The sequence below is a fragment of the Crinia signifera genome, chromosome 11, assembly GCF_055691185.1.
Source record: "Crinia signifera chromosome 11, ASM5569118v1, whole genome shotgun sequence".
Lineage (NCBI taxonomy): Eukaryota > Metazoa > Chordata > Amphibia > Anura > Myobatrachidae > Crinia > Crinia signifera.
The window spans coordinates 65,358,981-65,371,282 of NC_139227.1; the positions used below are offsets into that span (position 1 = coordinate 65,358,981).

At 44.3% G+C, this 12,302-nt stretch overlaps 1 protein-coding gene across 1 annotated transcript in view; it reads right to left on the bottom strand.

Moving 5' to 3' along the window:
• The window catches only part of MRPL11 (mitochondrial ribosomal protein L11), a 17,629-nt gene continuing 5,327 nt past the window's right edge, over positions 1 to 12,302 (bottom strand). Inside the window, exons 3-5 of the mRNA XM_083165130.1 lie at positions 4,000 to 4,093; positions 2,950 to 3,109; positions 1 to 1,336 (exon numbers count right to left, since the gene is read on the bottom strand). Coding sequence (XP_083021256.1) covers positions 1,231 to 1,336; positions 2,950 to 3,109; positions 4,000 to 4,093 — 360 coding nt within the window. The 3' untranslated portion in view covers positions 1 to 1,230. The remainder of the gene's footprint in view (positions 1,337 to 2,949; positions 3,110 to 3,999; positions 4,094 to 12,302) is intronic.

Here is a 12,302-nt window from a genome sequence, read left to right on the forward strand (position 1 = left end):
TAAAGATTAATGCCAGCACCTTTATTATACACATTAAGAAACACACAAGTTACTCAGAGGGGTCCTTATTTTGGGGACCAACACTCCCTGCCAACTACTGACTTTATTATATACCTCTTCGACCATGCATGTGCAAACTATGGCCTTCCAGCTGTTGGAAAACTACAAGTCCCATCATGCCTTGCCACAGTTTTGCTATTAGGGAAGGTTAAAACTATGGCAAGGCATGCTGGGATGTGTAGTTTTACAACAGCTGGAGGGCCACAGTTTGGCTGTCTTCGACAGTATAATGTGTATGCCCTACACCTGGGGTAGCCAACTCCAGTCCTCGAGAGCAACCAACAGTTAATGTTTTCCAGATCTCCTCACAGAATCACAAGTGAAGTCATTAGCTCCACCTGTGGATATTATAAAATGTGTTAGTGAGTAATGAGTGCACCTGTGCAGCAGCTAGGTTGTCTGGAAAACATGAACTGTTGGTAGCTCTCGAGGACCGGAGTTGGCTACCACTGCCCTACACTATTACCGGACATGCATCACAATCTACTGCCCCTTTTCAATGAACTCATTCTCTTTACCGTATATTTTTAGGTTTCAGACAAACATCCCCCTTTATACATGTAGTTACATACGCTTTAGATCACACTAGTATATAGTGTTACACTTCTTTAGGGATGGCTGTCATATACTTTACACGTCTCCTCTCACTTGTGAAACTTCTATATATAAAAAAGGCTAACTACTCACATTCATGAGGAAGTACTGCCAGTGACTACTAGAGGCCACTTGACGAACCAAATGACTCCTTCATGTGCTAAAAGATGTCATAACAGAAAGTGAAAGCTATTTTTGCAGGGACATTGATCTGTTCCAAACTTGCTGGATATGGAAAGAGGGAACTGCAAAGACAGATTGGAGGTAGGAGCAGGCAGGGACTAGGGTGGGCTAAAGCGCTCACAGCTCAGAGTGAGAGTACATTGCAGAAGCCATCATTTTAAAAGGCTTTTATCTAGTGAACAAATAAAGCCGTAGCAGCTAGGAAGTATGAAAAAGAGGCTTCATCCAGTTGAGGCCTCTTGATTTATTATAGTGGAAAGGAAATGCCACATATATAGGCATCAATCGGTTACGTACATCAAGTCACATGTCACAGGATCCTATTTTCATAGAAAATGTAGCCCAGGCAGTCTCCATGTTATGCCACAGTTCAAAACGTCTCATGCTGACACATCATTTCTTTTTAGTTGCCGCGGCTTCTGCTAATCGAGCTTCAGCAGCAGCTTGAAGGACAACACGTCGTTCCTCTAGGAACTTGCTGTATTCCTCTGATGACAGACTGAAGAGACAAAACACAATGCAGAAGACTGATGTAAAGATCACTATTTCCACTCAGAAAATGGTCATAATTCTTAATGCTTAACCTAGTGAACTCATAAGCCAAAGGTTCTGTCCATATTAATGCCTATTATCATATCTCTAATATTGAATGCAATATTTAAATTCATTTCTACTCTCCAATAATCCCTAATACAACAACATAACACTTAAGTGATCTGTTCTGGCAGAGACATTGGGTATATTACATTTACATTAGAATTCTTTAAAAGGTAAATACTTTGGGATAGGTAAAACGCTGCAAAGTATTACAGTACCATATAAATAAGTGTTATCAATGCAGTTATTTAGAACCAATTAAAAACTCTGGGGTAGATGTATGAAGCATTGATAAGGGAGGAGAAATGATAAAGTGTCTGGTACTTTATCACTTCTCCTCCCTTATTACTGCTTCATACATCTACCCCTATAGGTGTTATGGGGCAAAGGTGCTGAGGGATCCAAGTGATGCTAGATCGCTCAGCAAGATTGCTCAGCACACAGCGCTGTGCACTAAGCAATCTGTCAGGGTCAGTGTTCTTGTGAGAGCACTGGCCCTGACTGGCGATCTGACTAGATTGTCTCCCCATGACTAGACTAGATCTGAATAACAGCGATAGTGACGCACAGGGCTGCGCATCACTATCGCCCCTACACATAGATGCCGATTCTGTGGGTGCTCCCGGGCCTTAGCGCCCACGAAGAACGATGAGCACCCAACGCCCGGTCCCAAGACCTCCATCCAGCGGCAGGAAGTCCAGTACATGGACTGTGGCCTGGGAGACATGCAACGCAAGCCCCCAGACGCGCCGAGACACTGGATGGCAGCGTACCTGCGGGAGGGCTGGGGCGAGGCCCCAGGAGTGGGCGGAGCCACCCCACAGGCCTGAGCACCCACCATACAAATCACAAAATCTACGCCTCTTCACGGAGCTATGGAGGGGCATTTTTTAAGCGATCTAGTCAGATTGCTTAGAAAATGGGCTAAAATTGCCATGTGTGTAGGCCACATTAGTTACTGACTGTTGAGATAACCTACCCATGACAACCTGACCAATCAGTTTGGAATAACTATAAGGCTATCTGGAAGTTACTTACAAGGACAGTGTTTCCCATCCAGTACTTGGGGACCTCAGTCCATGTTTTGCAGATCGGCTAATTGATACATTGATAGGTGTATTCATTACTCTCAGAGACATTTTGAGACACATGGGGTGCTTATTATTTTAGTTGTAATACCGAGGAGATAGGGATACGTAACCGTGCAGGTATTCCCTAAGTACTGAAGGACGGAAACACTGCATTAGGGCATTTCTCAACCTAATAAATATGCTGTTACTGTACATTAATATAGAGCAGCGCTGGGCAATTGCGGCCCTCCAGATGTTGATGAACTACACATCCCAGAATGCCTTGCATCAGTTTCAGCATGGCCACATAGCAAAACTAATGCAAAGCATCCTGGGATGTGTAGTTCATCAACATCTGGAGGGCCGCAATTGCTCAGCCCTGATATAGAGAGTAATAAATGAAAAGGACAGCTTTACATTGTGGTGTATTACATCACATACTTACTCTCGCACCACCTTGATTCCCAGTGAGCGACAACTTCCGACAAGAGATTTGACCACTTCTATCAGTGGCATGTCCCGGAGAACAAATGCTTCATCCTGAGACTTCACTGCAGCAATTTCATACAATTGCTTTAGTGTCACCATTCCTGCCACCTCATGACCTTTTGACAAAGGGGAGAAAAGTTAAAATCGGTTGAACTCATGTTTTCCTGTTAGTTTCCATGTGATATTTGGCTCATAACAAGAATATCCCTTCAGTGAATCTCCACTCAAACCCTCTCAGGGGCCCAATCAACAGGATCACTGACAGATGGGTATTGGGGGGAGTCTTTATTTTTTACAGCCTTCTAGCAATAGTCAGCAGAAACTAATCTACAATCAGAACCAATATAGAATCTAAAGAGAAGCAGCTGGGAAATAGTTGTGCAGTTACACAGTGATTACTATCAGGTCTCTACTGCCAGCCCACAATAACAGTACAAGGGAAATACAGATAGAGCGGGTCTCGTTCTTGCAGGGGATGGCGGAAGATTCGCCATCTGCCATCCTCCGCTAGCCGCCATAAGGGGACGCGTGCGCACGTCGCCTTCCAACGGGGCTCCCCGCCGCCTCGCCGAAGGTCGCCCCGGGTCCCCGCCGCCTCGCCGCGCCCCCCCCCAACCCTGTCCGTCTCCCTGAAGCGGAGACGGACAGGGAAACTGAGGCGCGCGTGCGTGTGAGACGCACGCGCGTCTCAGTCAGATAGGGCGCCTCTCCGCCAGATTCTGGCGCATCGCCAGCAAAAATGAGAGGCGCTCCATCTGTAGGATACAATAACAGCTGGCTTACAATTTATATTGAGCAATAGGAGAGTAAACTCTTTGTGATATATAAAAGATCGCATGATTAAATAATTCAGACAGAGAAAGCAGATTTCCATAGATAATTTCCCTTGCTAGGCCTGCTCCTCAAAACCGTATTGGACCTCATGGTTAGCCTACATCTAATATCCCTGAATTGCAGCAAAACATTACACATTGCCCTCTTATGGCACAGATACAAAACTACAGACCTGTCTGGGAAGCTCCTTTTTCTATTCCAGCAGCAGATTTCAGGAAGTAGGACACAGGCGGCAGCCCAATCTTCAATTCAAACGTTCTGTCAGGCTGTAATAAATAACAGAATTCCTAAATAATAATGAATAAAAAATGTTCTAAACACAGAATTAAGGGCCCCATTTAAAAAGCACAGAAATTCTTTAGAACTCTCTAAAGGGGTTATGTCCTCTTTCAGTATTTAACAAACAGCATTAAGATTAGCTTACAGCTGTTTGACCATCTACCACTTACACCATCTATGGATAGCAAGTGCAATAAGTTTCCCATGGTCTTTAATGGAGACCTAGCAACACCCACTCCAGCTTCACCAAAGCCTTCCAGGCACTGCTGGGTACAAGTGTAATGCATATGTGCATGACGCAAGTAACAGGGTGGAGAACACAGTTGGGGAGACGTTATTTTAAAGACTAACAGCTTATCACGGTTCTATCATTAGTTAGGTATGGTAAAAGGTGCTGCTACCATCTGTTAACACAGACAGCGCTGTTTTACTAATGAGAGGCAGCAATGCTAGTCATATTTATTTGCCCACACAAAATCCATGTCTTTGGTATTCAAAAAAAAAAGGCTTGTTAAATTTAAATTGTTGAATTTCTCCAGGTCTTACGGTGCCCATACACTGCTGCGACATCTCGCAGCAGTGTTCGGATACCCGATACCCCTGCAAGCCGCCGGGACGTTCCTGGCAGCAGGGACGCATGCAATCCGTTGTGATGGATCGCATGTATCCCTGCTTCCCGCCCGCCTCACCGCCTGGAGGGAGGTACCAGAGCGGGTGGTCGGACGGCCAGCCGGTCCGACCACCTGGTCGGGTTCGATGCGCACGGGACCGTGCATGTGACCCAACTGCATGTCAGGGAGAAGCGATTTGGTCCGATTTAACGGGCCGATTGGTCGCAAACAGCCGAAATCGGACCAAATCGCCTCAGTCTATGGGCAACCTTATTGCTTTAATGAAACTTCCCTCCAGCTCTCAGGCACAGAAGACCACTACTGTCTGCTTCAGTACTGCACGCCGGGGAGCATTGCAGTGTTACATTCAAGCAGCATAACCTTAAATAGCACCGGGAGCATCAGCAATAATGGATGCTAAATTGCATCTTTTAAAATTCATAAATGGGGCCCTATATATTTTGAGATTAAAGTAATGGATTCAATATGGCAAAATAAAAATGGGGAGACAAAAGTTCAGACGATAAAATCTTGATAATTTCAATGAGCTTCCCATAAAACATTGTAATGGATTATGCAGACTGCTTCCAATTAATGCACACCAGTGTTAAGGCCACCATACACTGGTCCGATTTGTCCTAAGGACAAGTTGGACCAGTTTGCCCTTGAGAGCACCCCGGCAGATCTCTTAGAGGCTTGCATGTGATTTAGCACTTTATGTGCCATTTTTACATGCAATAAATCGCATGCGTGGCGGGGGGTGGGCAGCGGGGTCCGTTAAAGCAGTGGCAGTGATCTTGTAGCCGCATTTTGCCAGGCGGTGGGATACAGCTGTTGATTATTTTGAAATGACTGGCCAGACGTTGATTGGCAGAGAGAAGTCTCTCAGCCAATCAATGTCCAGCCAGTCATTCCAAAATATTTAGCAGCCGTATCCCGCCGCCCGGCAAAATGCAGCTACAAGATCCCAGCCGCCGCAGCTGCTTCAATGGACCCCACTAGCCCGCCACCAGGAGCTGCTCGCCCCTTGCCACCATCACCAGCTGGCCAGACCGCACTGCCCCCCTCCACTAGGAGGGAGTTCGGGTGGTCAGACGGCCAGCAGGTCCAACCACACGATCAGGCCCGATGCGCAAGGGACCGCCTATCGGACCTGAGGGGACATCAAACTGAGCCGATTTAATCGGCCCAGTGTATGGACACCTTTAGTTTCACAGGACTATGTCCTACTCTTATTAACGAAACCAAGTGGCCAGAGCATCCAAATACATAAAAAACAACTTTCACACCACACAAATATAGAAACAGAATTTGACGGCAGAAAAGAACCACTTGGCCCATCTAGTCTGCCCCTTTTTTTTTTTACCTCAAACCATATTTGATCCTTAGGTCTTTGTAAGGATATCAATATGCCTATCCCAAGCATGTTTAAATTGCTCTACTGTATTTGCCTCTACCACCTCTGGTGGGAGGCTATTCCACTTATCAAATACCAATATCCAATTTCCCCTGAATCTTCCTCCCTCATGTCCTCGTGTTCTGCTGCTCCTCTTCCTGTGAAGAATGTCTGCCACCTGTACCTTGTTAAAACCCTTGATATATTTGAAAGTTTCTATCATGTCCCCCTTTCCCTTCTCTGCTCTAAACTATACGTATTAAGATCTTTTAGTCTTTCCTGGTAAGTTTTGTGATGTAGGCCATGCACCATTTTAGTTGCCCTTCTCTGTACAGTCTACCCAGGTTGTTACCGGGTCAACACGGGTCACTGTGTGGTGTGAAAAATCCCAGTTCAGCAACCCAGCAAATCGGACAGGGTTAAATAAAAGGTTTTACCCGGGTAGGACACGGGCTGCTGGGCAGTGTGAACGGTTAAACCAAGCCCTCCCCCCGTCAGCAGCTTGGTTTATTAAGTGAAATGAAGTGGTTTTTATGAAACACAACAGCTCATATTGTATTTAATTTCATTCAGTTAAATCCACTTTTCATTTTATTATAAAATATTAAGTCAAATTTTCACCCATTTTTGACAATTTCTCACCAAGGTAATCTCCAATATACACTTCTTCATTAGTTTTATTCATTTATAAATGAAAAAAATTTCATGAATTTTTAAAAAAATAATTTTTAGAATTTTTATTGATGTTTGAAAAGTTCTCTTAAACCTCATTTTTTTAATCTATTTTAACTATTGATTCTCAAATCCAACTGATGCAGCTAAATAGATTATTTATATTCTAGGCCACTTATCACTCGCACTGGGAAAAAGGGACTCAGTGTCATGATCTGTGGGGAGGTCGGACCCGCTGAACTTAAACAAAATAAACGAAGTGCCGTCCAGTGAAGGAACACGTGACCGGAAGTAGAACTACAATATCCCCGGTCTAGGACTATCTCTTCTCTGGACTTGGAGGACATTCGGTTTGACACCTTCCCATTTCCACAGTTAAGTACCCCTACTGTCAATTTATTTCTGTTCTGAATAAAAGAGTCACTTTATTATGAAGTATACCCACTTTCCTTTATTTCTGGATATATCCTATTAACTGCAGCGGCTTACCTTTAAAAGGTTGAATGCGACGGGAGAGGCCCACCTTATATGCCCATTGATATGCTGTTTATGACAATAGTTGGAGAAGGGGGAATGTCCCCAACATATTGTACTTCAATTTATATTATACACACACCAAAGGTTGTGACATGCGGTTTTACACTATACATTTGTGAGTATTTCTTGGAAAAGGACTACTCCCCATTTCATTCCTTCTATACTGTGAAGGGATAAATACGTGTACTATCATCTCTGCAGAGATCCGAAAACGGCTGTGCACAAACGCTTTCCATCCAACCTGATGGAACTTGAGAGGAATGGGCAAAACTACCAAAAGATAGGTGTGCCAAGCTTGTGGCATCATATTAGAAAAGCAAAGACTTGAGGCTGTAATTGCTGCCAAAGGTGCATCAAAGTATTGAGCAAAGGCTGTGAATACTACATTTTTTTTTTTTTTTTATAAATTAGCAGAAATCTCCAAAAAACTTTTTTCACATTGTCATTATGGGGTATTGGGAGTAGAATTTTTAAGTGCAAAAATTAATTTATTTAATTTTGGAATAAGGCTTTAATTTAATTAAATGAAAAAAAATGAAGCGCTGTGAATACTTTCCAGATGCATAGTATGTAGAAAACAATTATTTTTCCACAAAGTAATCTTATAAGACCACAAATAAAAAAAGCATATCAAAGTAAATTTTAAATTGCGCTCATGCGAGCCAGGGGTGGGTCGCTAGTATATGTAAAAACAAAAGATCAAAACTGCAGGGGTTAATAAGAAGGTATATAGTCATATCAGAAATCACAATGGCCACTATAAAAGATTAATTAAAATGTTGACACATGCATGATGTAACAGTTAAAATGTCAAAGTATGAAATATTGACAAATCAAATTTTAGGGGTAGGGTTCAAATTGGGTAGTGACATTATGTCCTTTTTAACATAGCGGCTATAAACATTTTAAATAGGTCAACATTAAGGTGTCTGCATAAGAACGGTTAACAAAATACCTAGAATCCTAAGAAGCGAGTGACAAAACATTCCTTAGAATGAGAAGGAAAAAAAGAATGGAACAGTAAAGGAGTGAAAATACGGAAGTAGACCCAAAACAAATTTGCTAGGGGAAAGATATGTACCTCTGAGCCATACTGATACTGCTTTCACATTGCAGAAATGGGTAATGACACGGTATTCTTAAATGGGACTTTAAAACGGGTCTGAGCCTTGAGACCTTTCACATTGCAGGTGAAAACCGTTTTAAAAATCATTTAATACCATTCAAACATTCAACCCATTTAACCCCCAAGGGACACGTTTCAAGCCATTGAAATAGAGCTGTTCAAACTGCCAAAAAAACGGCTTTAAAACGTGTAGGACTCTGTTTTTTAACCGTGTTGAAATACCGGTTAACTTTAACCGGTAAATCAACTCTGGCACTTTCACATTGCAGCCTTAAACGTTTTAAAATGGAAAAAAAACGGCAATATACCGTTTTAAAAGTGCGATGTGAAAGGGGTATAAATGAATGAAACCCCATCAAACAAAATACTAAAAACAAACACAGATTATTCATCCAAGAAAACTAAACTGTGCCTGTACTCACTAGGGATGGCCATCGATGATTCTAAATCATTGATGGTTTATGGTTGATGTAGAATAGTTTTGCCATCAATATGGGGGGGGGGGGGGGGGGACGACTCTGGTTCTCTATCGATGTCAAGCGTAAACAAATATTTTTTTTCCCCTGCCCCCAAAGGGCTGGTGCACAGAGCAGAGCCCCACCCCCATGTTTTGATTGGCCCACAGGCCAATCAGTCAAAGAAAATGGATGACCATCGATAGGTAAAATCATTGATGGTCATCCATTGCATAGTATGCCGCTATCAAGGGCCAGTTGCACGATGGCCATCCATAGTACTTGCTGCTGGCGGTTACCTCGACTAATTTATCAAAATGGATGAACAAAGTGATCATGGTGCATTATTAGTTCATTTAGATTTTAGCATGACATTGGACATAGTAAGCTACAAAGTAAGCATTTAAAAATGAAAACATTTTCAATGTAGTTTTAAGATTGTGATTAGATAAGCGATTAGAATGACCATGGCGGACTCGTTCTTGATCCATTTAAGAAGCTGAGGTAGAAGTGGAAAAGGTGGGAAAGCATATACCAGCCTGAACTGCCACTGAACAGAAAACACATCCGTCGCCACTGCCGCCAGGTCTCTTAATCGAGCAAAATATAGAGGGAGCTTGTTGTTTCTCCTGGACGCCATCAGGTCCACCTGAGGGATGCCCCACCTGAGTGTCAACTGATGAAACACCTCTAGATTCAGAGCCCATTCTCCTGGATGGAGATCCTGAAGACTCAAGTAATCTGCCTCCCAATTATCTACTCCAGGCAGGTATACTGCTGACAGGCTCAAGGCATTGTGCTCTGCCCAAAGAAAAATTGGGCGAACCTCTCTCATTGCTGCCCGACTCTTGGTGCCTCCTTGTCTGTTGAGATATGCCACAGCTGTGGCATTGTCTGACTGGATCTGGATTGCTTTTCCCTGAAGTAGATCTGATGCTTGGATCAGTGCCAATTGAATGGCTCTTAGTTCGAGCAAATTGATGTGAAGACAGGCCACCTGTTGTGACCCTGAAAAGATTAATCCAGAGTCACTGCTCCCCAACCTTGAGGACTGGCATCGGTTGTCACTATTGTCCAGTCCGTGAGACCAAATCGACGTCCCTCCAAGAGATGATCCGTACAAAACCACCACATCAAGGACAGTCTTGTGTGTGGTTTTAGTTTTATGCGCCTGTGCATCTGAAGGTGACACCCCGACCATTGGGAAAGAATGTCCAATTGAAAGGTCCTGGACCGGAACCTCCCATACTGAAGGGCTTCGAAAGATGCCACCTTCTTCCCCAACAATCTTATGCATAGGTGAGCTGTAAGATCTCTTGTTTCCTGAACCAGCCTCACCAAGGCTTGGAGGGACGCAATCTTGTCTCCAGGAAGATATACACGTTGTTGTACTGTGTCGAAGAGATGTCCCAGAAAAAACAGTCTCTGGGTTGGCCGTAACTGGGGTTTGGGAAAATTGATTATCCACCCATGTTGAATCAAAAATTGATGTGTGTAGAAGGCATCCGAAATCAATCTCTCCCTGGACGGAGCCTTGAGCAGAAGATCGTCCAGGTATGGAATGATTGTGATTCTCTGTTGCCGTAATGCCGCAACCATGCATGCCATCAATTTTGTAAAAATCCGAGGAGCTGATGACAGACCGAAGGGCAGAGCTCGAAACTAGAAATGTGCTTCCTGCACCGCGAAACGAAGAAACTGATGATGCGGCTCCCAAATGGGAACGTGAAGATATGCATCTCTTATGTCCAGTGACATGAGAAACTCCCCTGGCTCGAGGCCTGCCACCACTGACCATACTGACTCCATTTTGAATCTGTGGTAAATAATTAAGTGGTTCAATCCCTTTAAATGTAGGTTTGGACGAAACGTGCCATTCGGCTTGGGCACCAAAAAAGGTTGGAATAAAAGCCCTGTCCTCTTTGATCCACTGGTACTGTTACAATTACTCCTGATTGCAACAGTTTCTGGATTGAGGACTGGAGTGCTTCTCGTTTTAACTCCAATAACAGAAGTCCTGTTAAAAAATAAACTTTTTGGAGGAAAAGCTGTGAACTCCAGCTGGTATCCTCTTGATACCACCTGCTGGGCCCACGAATCTGTGCAAGTCTGTCGCCATGCTTCCGCAAAAATCAACAACCTTGCCCCCACCTGGGCACTTCCCAAGTGGTCAGGGAGCCCGTCATGCCACGGGCCTTTTGCTCCTGGTGGCGCGAGGTAGCAGCAGCAGGTACTGATGTGGCTGCCCCTCTGCCACACTTTCCTCTGAAGGCTGAAAAAGCCCCTCTCTACCTCTGCCTCCTGACGCTCCTCGAAAGGCCCAAAAGGATGGCCCTCCATAAGGCCTCCTGGAAACCGGCGCCAGGGAAGGCAGGAAAGTAGATTTACCGCCGGTAGCCTGCAAAAACAATTTGTCCAGCTCTGGTCCAAACAACATTTCACCATTGAATGGCAGAGCTTCTACTGCTTTTTAAATCTCTGCCTCTGCCTGCCAGGACCGAAGCCATAACGAACGCCTGGCCAAAACAGCGGAAGCTGAAATCCTGGCTCCTAAAGCAGCTGTATCTGTGGCTGCACCTGCCAAATATCCAGCCGCATCATGAATATATTCTGCAAAGGCAACAACTATGCCCTGGGCCTATTACTGTTAAGGCCCGCCACAAGCTGAGCTGCCCATTTCTCAACGGCCTTGCTTACCCAGTTTCCTGCAACAGCAGGCCGTAGTAAAACCCCAGAAGTGGAATAAAGGGATTTCAGGGTGGCTTCCAACCTGCGGTATGGACCTTCTTTCAGCGCCACCGCCCCCAGAATAGGGAGAGTGGTACGCTTAGACAACCTAGAAACAGAAGTATACGCCGGAGGAGAAGACTCCCACTTATTCCTAGATTCCTGAGAAAAGGGATATAAAATCCAAAATCTTCTGGACACCTGGAATTTTTTATCCGATAATAACCTAATTCCGGAGACTCCGGAAAACATACCTGCTGAAAATGGATTTTGGAACCGGAACCTCTGGATCCGATAAATCCAAAGTCTGCTTGACGGTTCTAATAAGGGCGTCAATACCCTGAGATTCCTCTTCTGCATACTCCTCCACTGGGGGGTTCTGCTAACTCTTCCACCAAATATTCTCCCTCCTCTGCCGAAGAAAATTCTTCTGCGTCATCTGACTGTACTAATGCAGCCGGACCCCTTCTCTTGGTTTCCTGAGAAAAAGGATTCACCTGAGATGAGGAAGGAAAATTCCTGGTTAAAGAGTCCACTGACCTTAACAAAGATCTGGCCCATGGAGGTTCAATTCTCAATCTGTGCATGCAGCGCTTCTCTTTCCTTACGAGAAGCTGCCAGCTCTGCAGCTAAATTAGACAGCACAGATGTAAGGGAATCAGATGGTTGCTG